The 19,549-nt window shown below is 31.0% G+C and overlaps 1 protein-coding gene across 7 annotated transcripts in view; it reads right to left on the bottom strand.

Annotated features, from left to right (window-relative positions):
* The window catches only part of AKT3 (AKT serine/threonine kinase 3), a 406,801-nt gene that overhangs the window by 65,266 nt on the left and 321,986 nt on the right, over positions 1-19,549 (bottom strand). For all 7 annotated transcript variants that reach the window (XM_051993496.1, XM_051993495.1, XM_051993502.1 and 4 more), the window contains 2 exons: positions 12,202-12,324; positions 5,098-5,226 (listed from right to left, as the gene is read on the bottom strand). In XM_051993496.1, coding sequence (XP_051849456.1) covers positions 5,098-5,226; positions 12,202-12,324 — 252 coding nt within the window. The remainder of the gene's footprint in view (positions 1-5,097; positions 5,227-12,201; positions 12,325-19,549) is intronic.

The raw sequence follows: 19,549 nt of genomic DNA, 5'->3' as shown, positions 1-19,549 counted from the left end.
TTCTACCACTACTGCATTTTAAATGTTAGTATGTTGCATGTAATACTTATGGTTATTTATATGTCTGCCAAGGCTATCTATAAAATCCCTTAAAAACATAATTTTTGAAACAAAAGATCAATTTTGCAAACTGAAGAGACTTTGGCCTTTATTAATTGATGCTGTCAAAGAAAAATAGGATACAGTGGCATTCTAACATTTTAGTTTTAAATAATAGCACACAAAAACTAATTATGTTTATCTTTGTACCCAGCTGCAATTATTTTCAAATGTAAATATAATTAAAAATTTAAATTAAAATTTTTAAGAATCAGACAAGAAAAAAATTATCCTTCTAAATTTTCTTTTTCAATTGAATACAATTTAACAATCTTGGCTATGTGAAATTTAAACATGTTAAAACATGTTTCAAATAACTTTTATCTGAAAGATATAATAAGCTAGTTTCTCAAAAAGGTGTAGAATAATCTCATTTATCCATTGATTATTTTACATTGATAGCATTTGACGACACCATAATAATGTCAAAATATTATACAGGTAGACAAGAGACTTTTATAAGAAATAGCCTTCAACAAGAAGTTTACTTTGTAAAATGATACCATTTTACAAGAACATGAAATGAGTAACAGAAATAAGAAACAGTTAGAAATAGTAACCATGTGGAAATATTTCTGGTCTGAGACAAGATTACTATTCTTTTTAAAATAGTATTTTATTTATCCAAATACATGTAAATATAGTTTTAAAAATTCACCTATTTGAAAAACTTTGGTTTTCTTCCCCTTTTCCCTCTCTTCCTCCCAAGACAGCAAGCACAAGATTACTATTCTTGTGGCTAGTAAGCACTGAAAATAACAGATTCATTATTTTTAGGGCTCAAATGAACCAGCGATAAAAGAACTAAAGGAGAGATAGAAGGTTAGAAAGAATGGAGTAACAGAGTAAATTTCATTGGGGAAAAAGTCGAGGGAATATGTTGTAGAAATAATTAGTCTCGTGAATCAAACTGTTATTTTTTTCAAAAAAGTATAATATTTTTCTTAGCTGCGATGAGTCATGTAAATGATATGGATGATAAATATCCCAAAAATTCAAAGATTTCTGGAATACTGAAACACATTCTTCCTTAACATCTCAACCAAAAGGTAAACAATCCTCATGAAATGTTGTGGATTAAAAACTGGACCCATAATTCTTGTTTCAGCAGAATGGAAGGACCTCTGAAAGCAAGTATTCTATACAAGTAACCTTTGAGAACCCAGGGCAACCACCATCATGTTAAAAGGCTTCAAAGGGTCACTTTTATTATTGTCCATATTAAAATTTTATGAAAAGTTAGTTATTTTTAGAGTCAGCAACTTCAAACAGGCCAAAGTAATGATATTCATCATTTTCCTTTTGAGACAATTCATCAAAAGCACATGTTATCTAATCCTTGGGGAGGTAATATTATTTTGATATCAAAATCTATAAAAATGGTTTTTAACAAAATATGAATTATTGAAAAACAAGAAATAAAACATGTTCCTTGTTTTCTTTTTGTTTGTTTTTTTTTTGCTAAGGCAATTGGAGTTAAGTGACTTGACCAAGGTCACACAGCTAAGAAGTGTTAAGTGTCTGAGGGCAGATTTGAACCCAGGTCCTTCTGACTTCAGGGCTGGTGCTTTATCCAGTGCACCACCTAGCTGCCCCACAAAACATTCTTAATACAAGAGACTCATATATAGCCCATTTTAAAACAATTAAAGAGTCTTCTTAACTCATATTCTTTGTTTTTGTTCTAGGGTACATTTACATAGGAAATAATATCTTGGTTTCTTAGGAGATCATCTGTTTCTGCAATGAGATTAGAAATATTTCCCCCTAATTATGACATACTAATTCTGTTATGCTAAATATGGCAAACATATATAGCACAGACAAATGAATTCTGGAGAAACAAATAACTTGGTTTTTTCTTCACATTTCCTAAAACAACAGCATTCTTAAAAATATGATATTGCATCTGATTTAACATGGAATAGTGTTCTCTGAATTTTTGGCTGATATATCTGCTGAAATTGAAATTCTAATTCTAGAATATTTCATATTTCAGGGAAGAATGTTTTGGATGTCTCTGCAAATAATGTTATGAATATTATTAGTACTTGATTTCAGGAAATTCAAAATTTTCTTAATGCAAATTATACCTCTAATTAACTAGAATGATCTAGTGGAAATATAATAATCAGTGCTAATGAACTAATAAGCCATTTAGATTGTGTAACCAGAGTTATTTCACAATATTTAACAATCACCATGTTTTCTTTAGCCTTTAGAACACATTTATAGACAAAAAAATGACTCCTTGACCTTTAAATTATAACATTCTTTGTTTTTTGGCTGAATAATGCTATATTATATAAACTATGACCTCTGATTCCTCAAGATCAATCCAGTAGGTATCCTTATTACTATGTATATTTTATTTTATTTTTTGAGACTGAGTCTTCTTTATTCTCCATGTATTCTTCATGCCAACATGGAAGCTTTGACCTACTCTAAGTAGGGCTGGGAAGGAGGAGAAAAATGAAGCATTTATTTAGGATCTACTTTGTATTAGTTAAAAAACAGGTAGGTGACTCATGGATAGAGCACTGGGCTTCAAATTAGGAAGACCTGAGTTCAAAACTAGCTTTTGAAACTCCCTTTATAATCCTGGGTAAGTCTCAAACTCTGTTTGCCTTAATGCATTGGAGAAGAAAACAGCGTACAACTTCAGTCTCTCTCTCTCTCTCTCTCTTTTTTTTTTTTGTAGGCAACTAGGGTTAAGTGACTTGTCCAGGGTCACACAGCCAGGAAGTGTTAAGTGTCTGAGGTCTGATCTGAATTCAGGTCCTCCTGACTTCAAGACTAGTGCTCTATCCACTGCACTACCTAGCTGCCGTGGGCTTTTCTTTTTAAAGAGACTGAAGTTGCAGGGGGGTGGGGATGGGGGTGGGAGAGGAAAAGAAAAGAAAAACCCATGGATGGTATGGTTTATAGAATCATGAAGATTCAGACATAACTGGACAAGATTGTGTGTCAGGCATGGCTAATAAACATTTTTACAAATATGACTTCATTATACTATTTCAGTATACTCTTTAATACTCCCCTTGAAGGCATGTAACATTGCTACCAGACTTAGCGAGGACTGCCAATTGGCTTAAGTCTTCTGCAGTTCAAAACTCTCAATCTCAAGCAATCTACCACCCTCAAGTCCCATAGTCATAGATACTTCTGTAGTCATAACTATCTCATTTTGCTTATGAAGATGTTTAAACAGCTAGGTATTCCTTTGACATCAAACAAGATGATACAGCCAGTACGGGATGTACTCCATTCATCTTCTCACCTTTTTAAACTTTTTTTCTTATTTTGAATATTTTAATTGCTCTCATCTCCTCAAAATAGGTATACCCTCTGATTTAAATAGAACTCTATCCAGGCGCTCTTATTCTGTGAAGATATTGTCCATAAGCTCCCATAAATCTTCAAAAGGAAATCTAATCAACATGTTGAGATTGGTACTACCTTGGTTTAAAAAAATTGCCCCTTAGCCACACTGTATAACAAACTATACCCTACTATGGCAAAATGAATGGGGGTGTTCACTCTCTTCCCACCTCTGAATTTTTTATCTCAGTAAAAATGTGAAATAAAGCAATGCATATACATAGAAACTTTGGATTGCTTTTAACTTAGTAGCCCACAAAAGATGGAAACCCACAGAGATTAATTGGGATAAGGTAGGACTATCTCTGGTACCACAATACATACAAATGACTTGACAGTCATTTCTTTGGAATATAATTGCCACTCAGTTCCAGAGGAAATCTCTAATTCTATCATTACAGGGATTCCACTAGAGCATGTGGGCTATCCATAGTTATCCTTTGGCATACAACTAGTTGATCTTTTGTTCTTAATCATTTACATTAAGACATCTTTTATGTTGCTTCTTTTGTACTATTCTTGGTTGGCAATTGTGTTGCGGCCTATTAACCCTCATAAAATGCCACTGCACTTCCGTAGAGTAGTCTTCAACAATGTTGTCAGTGAACGTGTAATTCCATGGATCTTAGTCATGCAGCATCACCAGAAGAATACTCTTATTTTTTCTAAATGAGCCTTTGTTTCAAGAAGAAATTTGAAGTCATTAAACATACCACACAATTTTCAAAGGCGATAATCCAGCCTGCTCTTCTCCTTCTGTTCAGTTCTGGGCCCAACTCACTGTCTATGTGCAATGTCTGTCCAAAACATACATACTGATGGGACCAACTCCATCCAACTGCATATTTTAGTCTAAATAGGCATTCCTCATCTATTTATTTTTTTCCAGTGTAGAGAGGCCTAACTCTTTTGGCAGCTTGTAGATCGCACTTAAATGACTCTTTGTGTTTCAAGGCTTGATATAATCAGCATTATGCCATCAAAAGACAACAGCATCTGGAGAACCTTAACATCTTTAGGAAATCCTTTCTCCAGCTGAATTCTGAATAGAATATTCTCCATAATAGTGGCAAATGTTTTTGGCCAACACACTTCATGTTTTATGTCTTGATTAATGTTAATAATTAAAGATAAATAACAGTGTACTGTTACATCTTTTAAGGAATATTATATGATTTTGATATATGCAAAGGAAATTTCTTTGACATAAATTAATATCGAATACTATTAGCACCTATGTTGCGGAATCACTTATAATTATTTCTTTGTTTATAAAACCACAAACAATAGTTTTATTGAAGAACTTATATAGTTTGATATAATCAAAATTTATCAGGGATAAGAGTGATAGACCAAGTAATGATTCAACATTTGGTAGAAAGATCCAAGAAATAAATCATATGAAAAGGAAAAATCCTAATTCTTATCAAAAATTGCTAGTACCTTCATATGTAAGAATTGATCAAACCATAATAATATTTTGAACAAATCAAATACAATTTTTTGGTTTTAATTCCTACCAAAAATATGTAGCACTATTTTTTCAAAAGTTTAAATATTTTAATTATAAAATAGTTATGATACCATGGATTTTCCCTTTAAGTTCCTATAACCTACCTCAGGTGCAAGGTATTCAGGTGTACCACAAAACGTCTTCATCGTAGCTGCATCTGTAATCCCTTCTTTACAAAGTCCAAAATCTGTAATTTTTATGTGGCCATCTTTATCCAACATCAAATTTTCCAACTGTATATTAGGAAAGAAAGAAAGTTTAAAAACTGTCTTTTGTTTTCAATACATATTTCTAGGAGGGGGGAAATGTGGACAAAGTTCACTAAAGTTTTCAGTACTTTACAGATTAAGGATGAAATTATAAAGTTTCTATTTTGTACAGGGTAAAGAAGTATATTATTAAATATTTAGAAATTATTATCTTAGACATCTAAAACAAAGACATTAACTTTAAAAGTCACTTTTATGTAAGTTGTGAAAACTCAAGACTATGAAACTTAGAAAAGTTAAGAATTTTCTCCGTCAAGATCCACTTTTAAGAGATACAGAGCAGAAGATTGTCATCTTATAAATCCCTTCCTATTTTGTACTTCACAACTTTCCCTAAATCATCTCAGTTAGATGAGCATCCTTTTAAAAAAATATCCACAGGATATAGGAATCCAACTACTATTTTTCTAAATCTTTGCTGTTTTTTTCCCCTTTAAATCCAACTTAAACCCAATGCTATATGGAAAGTGGAATTCTGATGCATTTCTTCACATTAAACAAAAATGGATAACATCCATGTTTGACTCATAAGTAAATGTGTGTAGGTACACACACACACACACACACACACACACACACACACACACAGAAGGATTCTGATTTGTTCTTATTACACATATATGAATCACATTTATTTTACACACATGTACACAAACACAGAGTCAAATCTACAGTAAGAAGTGAAAATGTCATTGTGATTCTGTAATTAAAACTATACTTAGGTATAGAATTGACAGATTTAACTACATTAAGGGAAGCAATAAACTCAAGTCATGAGACCTTCTACTCATAAAACCTGTCATTTTGACCTATGATTTTTACTATTCTTGTATTTCAGGGATCCCATCTGGGGACAAAGATATTAGACTGGTTTGCCATTTCCTTCTTCAGCTCATTTTATAGTAAGAAAACTGAGGCCAAAAGGGTTAAGTGATCTTTCTGGAGATCACTCAGCTAGTAAATATCTCAGGATTTGAATGCATGAAGAGGAGTCTTCCTGACTGCAAGCCAAGCACTCTACCTCCTGAGCCAACTATTTGCCCTATGATTTACCTGTACAATTAATGTGTCAGTCAGTAAACATTTATTAAGCCTCAACAATATGCCAAGCAAGGTACTAAGCTAAGAGTGTGGCTAGGTGACAGGGTTAGATCTAAGCTTAAAGAAGGTCAGTTTGATGGTTGAGGGGATGATGAATTCAAGTGGTAAGAAATATATCAGGAAGAACCAGAAGGCTCTTGCAATAGTCAAATAAGGACAATGTTGAAGGATAGGAGATGACATAATGAAAAGATCTTACAGAGGTAAGAACAAGAGATCTCAGCAATAGACTGGATATGGGAAATGAATGCAAGGTATAGAGGAAGACATCTAGTCCTACTTGTAACTGAATAGGAATATCCTTTACAATGTCCTTTATAACATGTTCAATGATCGAAGACACACTGCCTCCTGAGGTAGCTCATTCTAGTTTTTTGACATGACTAATTGCTAGGGAATTTTATGCCTATTGTGATTGTCTATACCAGTCTTAAGGGGCAGGCTCATGATTGTTAAGAGGTAAAATTTTATGTTATAAATAAGGGCTATATTTAACTATCATCATAATTTAGGGGGTTATTATTTATTCTTCATGTTTTCTTTGAGAAGCTATGAGGAAGGAATCTTTGACTTTTAGGGCTTTCATAGGCCCTAAAAAGCAGTAATAATGGATGGTATCAGTTGGGTTAGGTATGGTGGATTTTATGATTCAGATTAAATACTAAGTCATGAGGTAGTTATTCTTAAGAATTCTCTTGCCTGTTCTTCCTCCCTCCAAAACTGTCATATCAGGTTGGAGCAAAGAAGCTATTTATTTGTATCCTTTTGCTTTTACTAATAGAAAAATTCTATCACTATCTGTTTAAGCACCCTATTAAGAAGGTGACCAATATATTTCACCCCCAAGGATTTTTATAATCCTTATTATATTCCTATATTATAGCCTATATAATTACATATATGTAACATATATGTACATATAGGATATATACAGTTATATCCCTAAATAGCCTATATTATATATATATATATATACATATATATATATATATATTATATCTTATTATATTCAAAAACATATTGGTATCTTTGGAATTCTGATTAATTGCTATCACTTGAAGCTAATAGTTATATAGTTTGGGAAGATTATTAAAGCAACATCAATAAATGGTTTCTCAGTCAGCCCTCTCTTCATTTTAGCAGCAAAATATCTGGTAGAAGGCAGAAATTTATGAAAGCAAATATAAAACAAACAATTATAGGGCCTTACCTCTTAACACATGTACTGCAAAACTCTATCAGAGAGAATAAAAGTCCCAAAACTGTTACAATTAGGAAAGAGGGGAGACAGAAGAAACCATGCTCTGAGCCTCAGCTTTGGGGATCCAGATATATAGATACTTCTATTCCTAGGACTTCAAAATCTTTTCAGCAATTAACAAAAGTCTAAATTATAGATATCACCTAACCATGTAGAGTTAGACCATGTATGACTATTCAAGTAATGTTAGAGCTACAAAGAACTTAGAAACATCTTGGGATAAGCAATGGCCATGGCCCAAAAGATTAGAAAATCAATACAAATACAAATTTCAGTGAAGTTTTAGATCAGTTATTTTTCTATAATTTCTTATAAAAATAAATTCTAGTCTTCTGATAAAGCTATCTTATTTATGAAAATGCTATATTGTTAAGATTATCTTTTCTATATATTATTCAGTTATTCACAATGAAATCAATATTCATGGATAAAGTAAAGTTTAAGCAAAAACTTAGGCTTTTTATTAACTTTTTTAAATGATTATAAAAAATACTAAATGACAAAAATAAATCTGTTTTGTAATTATATATATATATATATATATATATATATGATTTCAATGAATAAATTGGCTACAGTAACTTTTTAACCACTGTACATTGCAGTCTATATCAGGATTCTTTATCCATTTTCATTCATTTTCTTTTTATATCATTGTGGTTGATGTAGATTATTCTGCTTTTTTAAATTTATAATTACCTCAAAATGATGTTTCCAGATTTCTATATATATCTCAAACTTTTATTAATGTAATGCTACGTTAGCATATTTGGTCACATTAATGTGCCGCAATGTATTTAATAATTTCCTCATTAGAGAACATTTAGGTTTCTTCAAGTTATTTCTTTTTTTGTAACTACAAATTATGCCACTAGACACTTTCAGGGTATATATTTGCAACATTGAATCTTGGGTCAAAATGTATAGTTATTGTTTCTTTCTAATTGTCAAATTGCTCTCCAGAATGATTTTACCCATTTACAATTCTACAAGAAAGTGAATGAATGTACCATTTGCTCAAATTATACCACCATTTAATTCCACTGCTTTTAATTATTTTTTGCCAATTTGAAAGCTATTAAGTTGTAACTCTCCTTAATTATTAGTCAGATTGAACATCTTTTCAAATGATTATTATTTGAAAAACTCCTTTTCATTTTCCTTCCCTGTCATCACCCCCTCCATGATTTTCTAATCTTATATCTTTTCAAAATCCTTAAAATCTATTTTGGTTGCAATTCAGTAAGGTATATGGTTTAAGCTGTAGGTTTAAATGTATTCCCTGCCAAATTGCTAACCAATTTTCCCAAATAACTTTATTAAGTAATGAATTATTCCTACCATTTTTTTTTCTATATTTTTCAAACACTGATACTTTGTATATATCTGGCTGTGTACATTATGGATTTTCATTTACTACTTAATATATTTTTGTATGGTGAGCTATAATAGATTTATTTCATTTTGCTGTGGAAAAATTAAAGTATAAAAACACTACTTACTGATGTAGATAGATAGCCCCCTCCATGGTCCTTGAAAGTTTAAGTAACTTGCTTACTTAACTAAAGATAACAAAACTGCCCAGTTTCAGAGACAAGATTATTCTTATCTAAGGTTACACCTATTACCAGGCTCATTTATGATCATATCAAACTAATGCATTATGTATTAGTTATAACTTTTTCCTTAAGAACTTGAGGCCTATTGTCATAACAACTTTTTACTCCCTATTTTTATGTGTGAAGCATTCCAATTTGCTACTGTAAAAATAAGATTTCAATGAATTCTTTATGAGGGTGAACCCTTAGTGATCAAGAAATGTGAACTGGCCACTGTGTTTTAGAAAATTCAACTGTTCTGTATCTTCAATGGCAAATGGAGAACAACAAAAAGTGATAAAGTGATAGATTTGAAATTAACAGTTTTTGTTGTTGTCCAGTCATGTCTAATACTTTGTGACCTCATTTATAATTTTCTTGGCAAAGATACTGGAATGATTTTCCATTTCCTTCACTAGATTATTTTACAGACAAAGAAACCCAGGCAAACAAGTTTAAGTGATTTGGCCAGGGTCACATAGCCATTAAATGTCTGAGGCTGGATTTGAATGCAGGTCTTCCTGACTCCAAGCCCCAGAACTCTTCTCCACTCTACTTGGCTGCACCTGAGTTTGAATCCTGGCCCCACTACCAAGAGGGTTAAAACCTCTTTGGGTCAGTTTCTTTAGCTACAAATAGGGGTTGCACTAGATTGTGTTTGAGTCTGTTTTAGCCTAAATCTAGGATCCTATGTAATTATTTGGAATGGTGTGTTATGAGTATAAATATGTATGTATACATATGTGTGCATGTAAATGTATGTATGATATATACGTATTGGTATATGTATGTAAACACAAACACATTTATTTTGTGCCTTTCAAGGTAGCTAGGTGGCATTATGGACAGAACACCAGCCCAAAATCAGGAGGAACTGAGTTCAAATCTGGCCTAGACACTTAACACTTCCTAGTTGTGTGACCCTGGGCAAGTCACTTAACCCCAATTGCCTCAGCAAAAATAAATCAATAAATTATTCCTTTTAAGTGGACTTACCTATAAAATAAAGTCTAAAGCAATATAACCAAAAGAACATGGATACAAATTAAGTATTCCCCAAGATTCTATTTCTTTTTGTCACTTGGTGGTCTCAGTGGATTTAAGAATCATTTCTATGTGATGATTCTTAAGCCAATATATCACAAAGTCACACAATTTGAGAATTAAAAGGGAATTCAATGGCTACATAGTCTAGCCCATACATAATAAGTAGAAATCAAATGTCCTAGAAATTCCCGTTTAAGGAGGAATTTACCATTTAATGGCAAATTGTTCCATTTTTAGACAGTTTTAATAGGAAATTTTTCCCGATGTCAAAGCCTAAATTTGCTTCTTTACAACTTCTTCTCATTATTTGTTTCTGACATCCAAGACCAAAAGGAACATCTTCTTAAATCTTTTTTTCCTCAGGCTAAAGATCACCAGTAGTTCCTTCAATCAATTGTTATATGATATAGACTTAAGGTCACTTAAGGTATGAAGGAGATAATACATAGTATGCAGTTTAGAAACCTTTCCTAACTTTTCCTTTCCTCTTCCCTTCCTTTTCCTTTACAAGTTTGACCATCATACCATTTCTGTCCTTGTCCATAGCATTAATAAAAATTTTAAACATTACACTACTGAGCAAAAATATTCCACAATAGACTTCCTGCCATATTGACTTTAAATCATTAATGATATATCATGAGTCTGATCATTAGACTAATGCTGAATGCAACTTACTATATTACTATCTGATTCACATCTCTCCATTTTCTCTCTAATAATATCATGAGAAACTTTCTTTAAAACTTTGACAAAATAAACTAAATCATAGAATTCTACATGAACTCTTTCACCATCTTCTACAGTGCTCTGATGCAACTAGTCATCCCTTAATCAGGAGGAATATAGTTCTTTCCTAAAAATAATAGTCTATCATTATTTTTTGAAACATCATTGCAGATGTTTCTATTTATTTCTGTAGCTATCTTGTACTACTGTTGTCTGTACTAGCTATACAATTCAAAAAATCCAAAATGCTGAAATAATTAAATTAGTAGAGAAATAATAGAACAAGATAAAGAATGAAATGATGGGAGATTTTTTACATGTAACTATATAGGCATATTATATTATATAACATAAAAATTCTTGAAAAATCATTTGTGACTGATACTTTTGTGAAGCAAACGCATTATAATAAAGTAAAAAACTGGGGTGCTTTTTAATTGAAAAGAATTATTTGGTATTTCATATTTAGCATAAATTAGCACTAGCTCATTTACCCATTTTATAGACCTTGATTTTCATAAGCTTATTTGTTTACAGTATAGTACAACACATGCTTTTACATCACTAAGGACTGGTACATAAAGGTGTTGGGAGTATAACTTTAACATATTCTAAAAGTACTTTAACAAAGATCCTCAAATGCTTCTGAAGGAACAAACCAACAGCAACATACTATATAATATTATTAGTATCTAGATGTTTTTAAAATGTTAGGACTTTCAAAAAATCAAATGCTCAAACCCAACTGAAACTAAAATTAAGATTATATCCTATTTAAACATCATGATTTACTATAAATGTTTCTTTGTAAGTATAGTATTTCATATGAAATCCTGAAATAGAAATAATAATCTTAAGAGCTTTACCAACCAATAAATGAATCTAGTTAATTTTTAAGCAAATGTATATTATTATTCTTAATGATAAGCATTTATTTAAAAAATTAAACTTTTTTCTATTGATCATATAGTTAGGAAACATTTATTTGCACATCAAATATTCAGAAATTCAGAAGCTGCCTTCATACTAGTGAATAAAACTGTATGTTCTATGCTGTGAAACAAATTCTACAAGCAGTTTTTTTCTCAAAATCAAATCTGTTTTCAAAACTGTGTAACTTTGTAATTACTTTGCGTTTGTCCCCATAGTCTCTGAAAAAACAAAATTTGATTACTTTTTTTTTTTTTTTTTTTTTTTTTTTACCTTGAGATCACGGTACACAATTTTTCCGGAATGTAGATAGTCCAAAGCGGAGACAATTTCTGCACCATAGAAGCGTGTGCGGTCCTCAGAGAACACCCGCTCTCTCGACAAATGGAAAAACAGCTGCAGGGTAAACAGCAGGGACAGGATTGTAATAATTACTGATTTAGTGGGGGAAATTAACACAAACATAAAACACCTCTCATCACCATATTGTGATGATAGATAGTGTACTCTCAGTGGACACTCAGCACTCTTAGACAGCAGCTGGCTTATCTTTTCCAGGTTTCCAAGGGGAGACTGCGAGCTGTTAAATCAGCGTTTTAATCAATATACCAATCTTGTTTAAGGCATTCTGTTTGCTACCCATTTAACCTTCAGTTACCAGAGGAAAAAAGTGTATATTGTCATCCTGTATCTCTTCTTATTTTGTCTCTTACCATTTTCTTATTAGGATGAGATATTGAATCATATTATTAAAATAACTGAATGTAAATAGGGTTATATGATTTTTTAGTTGATTACTTAATTTACTTTTCTACTAAACAGGAAAAAAACTGGCATTCATCTGGACACTGCTTAAAAAGTGAATTAGAAAAATCAAAAAGTTCATAATGGAATCAGTAAATAACTTCTCAATGACCTACTCATTATACTACAAGAAAATAAACTCCCCTAAATTGTGACTTTTAAACTTCATTTTAGTGATCTGCAAAATAGCTACACAGAGCAAATTTTTTGCTATTCCTGTTAATTTGGTATTCAATGTTTATTCTTCTCATTTTGAAAATGTACTACTTAAGTTATCCATTCCTTAAAAACAATAATTGGCTAATATTTTTTAAAATTATCAACCAATATAAAAGTTCACTTTAAAACTAGTCCACTTCTAATACATATCAATTAAAAACATAAAAGCTTTTTCAGAGTCAAATATGATTTAAATTTATTCAATATGACAATGGCAGACTTATTTTTAAGTACTTGTTTTATAGATAAGCAAGTTGTTTACTGATATGCATTAGAATTCATCCATTTCTGTCTGTCTGTAGACATGACATTAAAAAACTACACCAAAAATGAAAAATTCTGCTAATCCAGATGTTCTCAGGATTTGATGTCAGATAAAAAATATTATGGCAATATGATTCAATTTGATTTAATTCAAATAAGCAAGGTTTATTGATTGATTGTGTGTGTGGCACTGAAGGAAATGCAAAACCAAATAAGCTATAGTCCTTGCCTTCAGAGAGTTTATAAACTTTTTTCTTCTCTTTTCACTGCATTATTTGATTTTATATAGACATAATGAATGAATAAAGTCCATTTTCGCATTTTGTATTGGCAGGACTTAAAAGGAGGCAAAACTAGCATCATGATAAAATTTTAGGAAAACCAGGCTAGCATCACTTATTCAAAAAAGCTGCCTCATTCATTATAATAATCATTCTTTTATATTTTAAAATATTGGAGATGGGTAGGAAGGGTAGGGAAGACAGTTTTTAAAAGTTCTATACATTGATGAAAATAATCCAGAATCAGTAAAAATAACTTCAATCTGTTCTGTTTGAAACCTCACTTAAATCGCTTACCTTTGTATTTACGATCCCAGACAATCTAGCTTGAATCTGCCTTTCATCCATGCATTCAACAACCATTTATAAATGCATGCCACTGTATGCAAACTGTATTACAGGAGTTAAAGAAATGACCTCTGTCTCCTTTATACCTTTATTTGTCTTTCCTTTTCTAGACAAACTTTCAATTCTATTTAGACTGGTCTACTTATTATACATAGTATATGTCTTTTATAGTAACTTCTCCCTGATATTGCTGGGTTTTTTTTTAATTCCCTCCACAAAAAAATGTCCAAACACTCTCCTCTTTGTCCATTGAACATTTTCATTCTTAGTTCAAGTACCAACTTCTATTAACAATACTTGCTTTTCCCTTGAATGTATATACTTTGCTTATACCACTCATTCAACATTTATTATTTACTACTTGAGTTAGGTGGGGTTTTGTATATTTTGATTTTTTATCCATCATTTTCCCTATAAAATATATATATATATAATTTATCCCACAAAAAACATGTGATAAATATAATGTTAAGTACAATGGGCCTGCCATTAAAGGACCTATATTTGAATGTCATTACTCCCATTTACTCTGTCTCTAAGTCTCTGGTAGCCTGAGGTTTTATTTAGCACAAATAAAAATGTGCAAAGCATTTTACTCCTTTTTATTCCTTGATAAAACATGTGAATTAATGATCTAGATGGTTAACTGAGTTGATCACTCATCAATAATGTTAGGATTCCTAAGAGGAAACACAGTGAGCAATCTCAGCACAGTAAGACTTGCTGCACATCAAGAGCACTTATACCACTTTGCCATCGTGCACCAATTTTCCTGAATCCATTAGGTAAAATGTTTTGTCTTCTTATTGCTTCTACAGTCAACATGAGGCATCAAAAAATTGGCCCTTGAAATCATCTTCTCACCCAGTACAGTAGTCAATGTCTCAAGGTTGAAATCAGTTTTAATTGATCTCAACACTGACTGGTATCAGATGAATTTTTTGGTTTTGGTTATCTTAAATAATTAAATTTCATGAGATGCTGGCATGTTGCCACCAAAGAGATACCCTTGGTGGGCAGTGAAAAAGAAAAATGAGAAAAGGAGAGATTTCAATCAACTCTTATTGTCTTTTTGAGAGTCACTTCATCTCTCTAGGCTTCAGCATCCTTACCTATAAAATGAGGGATGATTAATATCTGTCCTATATTATATATCTCATAGTAGCAATAGGATCAAATCAATAAATATTTTACAATTGACTACAACACACAAGGTACTGCATGGATTTGGGATAAAGTAAAGTAATGAATGTTAACATCCATATACAAATAGTTATTGTCATTAATCAGTATTCAATAAATATTTCTAAGATGAGTGCTACATAAATACATTATGGAAAAAATATATTATAGTTAATAAGCATTTATATCTGGAAAAATGGAAGTGTTCCTTTCCAAACTCAAGAGGAAATATATATGTCTGATCCTCTTACAATACCTGCTACAGAAATAATTAAAAGTAAATTTCCAAGACTATCAAGAAAGCTGGAAAGAAGTTTTAAAACAATTTCTCTGATAAAAAGAACAAAAGGAAATAAGTAGTTTTCATATGGAAAGAAGCTGTCTGATTGAAGAAAAGACCATATTCTGTGTTCTTGTTGCTTCTACCAGTGGAAGGTAGGAAAAGGATAGATAAAAAACTTAAATGAATTATGCCCTTCCTTTATAGTTTCACAACATAGAAAGATGAGGACCTAGTCAATGACAAAGAAAAAAAAAGTTACCTGAAATGACTTGATGCTGAGCTTCTGAAGAAATCTGAAAATCTTGCTAAACTTTGACAGTTTTTTACTTACAAACAAGAATTTTAACAAATTAAAAAACAAAAAAAAAAAAAATTCTGTGTTCAAGATCACAGAGAAAACCAAGTTTAAATTAAAAATCAAAGATCTGTAACAATATGATTGTATTTGTTGAAAGTTTTCTTTATTTGGGGAGTTACAGGTATGCTCTACCATATTTGGTTGGTATCAAATGACTTTTAGTAATCCACAAATAGTCAATGACAGAGGGAGATTCTTTTTCACATATGTTATAAATGTAAAAATCATAAATGTAGCTAAATAACTAAAAAGCATACAAATAATTTGAAAAATCCACTTGGACAATTTGAAAGTAATTAAGCAAGATTGAAAATTATATATTAAACATTTATTTAACAAATACTATGTTATGAAGCAATACTTAGGAGTGGCTAGAAAACTATAGCTCTAGATAATTAATTTAATTTTTCAATGCCCTAGGTAACTCTCTAAGAATGTTTAAATTATACAGAGTTGATACGAAAATGCATTTTCTACTTTAAGCATAAGTATAAGCTAAATTTCATATGCTATATGTGTGTTACATGTTAAAAGGAACTCACAAATGTTTCTGCATAATAAAAATTAAGGTAGAAGTTTTAATTTTAAAATGTTTGTATTGGAAGGGCCACTCCCCAATCGATAAATAATTGAAAACTATGATTTATGCCCAAAGGGCTACCCTAACAATATACTACAAGGCAGATATCCCAAAAGAATTTTTTAAAAAAAAATAATCTACATATACAAAAATGTTTATAGCTGTTCTTTTCTTCAGGACAAAGAATTGGAAATTGAGGGCATGACCATCGATTGGAAAATGGCTAACTAAACTGTGTAGGTGACTATGATGAAATACTATTTATCTGTACTATGATAAAATACTATTGGTCTATAAGAAATGATGAGCAGGACACTCTCAGAAAACCCCTAAAATCCTCCAAGAAATCATGCAAAATGAAATGTACTACATACAGAGTAATAGCAATGTTGTGGGATGATCAGCTATAAATGACTTTGCTATTCTCAGCAATACAATAATCCACAACTACTCTGAAAGACTTATAATTAAAAATCCTATCTATACCCAGAGAAGAAACTGATTTTGTCTGAATACATGAATCATAATTTCTCTTTTTTTTTTTGTTTAATCTTATTTTTCTTGAGGGTTTTTTGGGGGAAGGATTTTTTCCTACAACAGAACTTTTATGGAAATGTTTTGCATAATTTCATATGTGCCTTCTCAATGGCAGAGGAGGATAAGGTTGGAGGAGGAAACAAAAGAGAATCCGGAACTCAGGTTTTTTTTAAAAAGTAAAAAAAAAAAAAAAAAACAGTTTTACATGTAATTGGGAAAAATAAAATATATTAAAATGAAAAATATTAATAAAATATCTGTATTGAATAAATACAGACCTGATGTCCTATAATATATGCAGTTCAAATGAAAAAATGAGTTCACCTAGGATTTTGCCTTTAGAATTTTCAAGTTTGGGGGCAGCTAGGTGGCGCAGTGGATAGAAGACCATCCCTGAAGTCAAGAGGACCTGAGTTCAAATCTGTCCTCAGATACTTAACACTTCCTAGCTATGTGACCCTGGGCAAGTCACTTAACCCCAAATGCCCCAGGGGGAAAAAAAAGACTAAAAAGAATTTTCAAGTTTAGGCAAAATTTTAAATGGATTATGCTTGTCTTAGTGTTCTCAACAATAAAATGGGGATAATAATAGTACCTACTTCAGAAGGTTATTGTGAGGATAAAATGAGATACTCATAAAAAACAAGTAACATAGTGCCTGGCAATAGTAAGTAATCAATAATAATAAAAATTCTACTTCCTTTCTTTTCCATTCTTCAGGTATTGTTTGTTCTGATCTGAACTTAATAAGCTATTGTACTTCAGCCTGTTCCATCATGTCCAACTCTTTAGTGCAAATAAATGGTGAGCAAATTACTATTTTTGCAAATCTGTTTATTTGATCATAAATCAGAATGTTTACTGTGACAATAAATTGCTATACTTAGAATAGTAATCCTGGTTCTTTTTAAGTCCAGCACAATGCAGGGCATTTTACAACTAATGTATATTTGCATTTCCCCAAATTCAGAATTATTAAAAATTTTAGTCTAAATTGATTTTATTTCTGTAAATCTTTTGTAATAGCTTAATAGTCACCATCCAGAGAATTGTACAATATGTTTAATACAAGTCTCATTAATTTCAATGATTAGATTCATTATCATAATATTGATTGAGCTAGGATGTTGAGTATCCTAAAGACAACTAATTAATTAAGCAATAAGGCACAACAGTCTGTGCAATAATGCTGATTAACACACCCCTTGGGCCCACAGAAAGACCCAAGGTGAAGCGGAATAGCTCTAATTGAACCTAAGATAGAATGAATAAACATGACTGTCCCATGTAGTTTCAACATTATTACTTATTCAACATAGTGAAAATTAAAATTATTATTTCTATGACTAATAAAAGTATTCTTACAGTTTTAAAATAACCCAATGCAACAGTTCTCTGGCTAATTTCAGAAAATATGTTTTATTATCCATTCATATTCTGACATACATTATGCAAAACAAAAATCAGTATTAAAAAAAACACTTTATCTAACTTTAAACTTTATTTTTAAAAGCACAATTTTAGTGAGGAGTTTAATAGGAAGAATGTTGCCTTTCGAGTTCAAAACTTAGCTTTTTTTTGCTGCTTAATAGTCAATTTAACCCTGAACAAGTGTTTGTCTTTCCTTGGTCACAATTTTGGGAAAAATGAATGGCAGGATTAAATGACTTGTAAGGTAATATATCTATGAAGCTTTGAGTTTCTCATCCTAATAAGAAAGACAGATATTACTGAACTGCTTAGGAATTAAAACTGCTTTGAGATTTAAATCAGGCCCGTAGGGAAGATATGAGGGAATTTCAGGAGTCCTAGATCACATCTGAGTTTCTGAGCTCAATTGGAGGTTTGATAAATAATAGTTTCAAACTATAGGTTATAATTCTTGAGCCTTACATCTACCATCCTTTCTCAAATCATGAAAATGCTCCAAGGCAGTAAAAAGAGATACCATCTCCCAAATATCTCATTGACAATCATATCACCTTTATTTATTTTATGATCTTTGTCAGTTTTTTTTCTTTTTTTAATGATGGAAGGTAGAGGGCAAGAAAGGGGTAATATTAATGCATGAAAAATTAAATGCAATGTGATATATTGTAAATAAGTTCTATCACGTTAAACTAAGAAAAAAATTATTATTGATTTTAAATTGGAAGAATTTTAAAACATACATAGCAAAGCAGTTATAAGAGGTTCTTTGTAGCTTAAAAATACATTTACACTATATAATAGTGCAAGATTATTTCCTCAAACAAATGGAAAAAAATAAAAAGAGGGGAAATGTTATTATTTTAAAAATAAGTAATAAAAAATAGACTGTTTTCTGTATTTTTATTCACAAATCTTCAACATTTTAAATAAATATTTTAATTACCAAAAAGGAAAATGAAAATAATTCCTGTGACATCTTTAATAATGATCTTGGATAAGTCAAATGACATCTCAGGCAACTATAAATTGTTTAGAAGGAGATTTCTTTATTGGGAATCAAAAGACCAGATTCTTTTTTTAAAAAATACAGAACTAAAAAAAAATTGGGCCATTTAGTGCCAAATTTAATGATTATTACAATTTTAAAACTAATGCCAAAATGTCAACAAATAATGGGCACACAAAAGACATCACTGTAGTAAATTGAAAGAATTAAACTGAAAAAGGGGAAAAACTAAAATCACCTCACAGTTTTATGTAAAATGTGCATTTGATTATTATTTGGGTCCAATAAAATACATTCAACAAAAATGTGGAAACTAAAGTAAATTTTA

Source organism: Antechinus flavipes, chromosome 4, assembly GCF_016432865.1.
Source record: "Antechinus flavipes isolate AdamAnt ecotype Samford, QLD, Australia chromosome 4, AdamAnt_v2, whole genome shotgun sequence".
NCBI classification, from domain to species: domain Eukaryota; kingdom Metazoa; phylum Chordata; class Mammalia; order Dasyuromorphia; family Dasyuridae; genus Antechinus; species Antechinus flavipes.
Note: the sequence above shows the minus strand (reverse complement) of the source record. Positions and strands in the feature narration are given on the sequence as shown.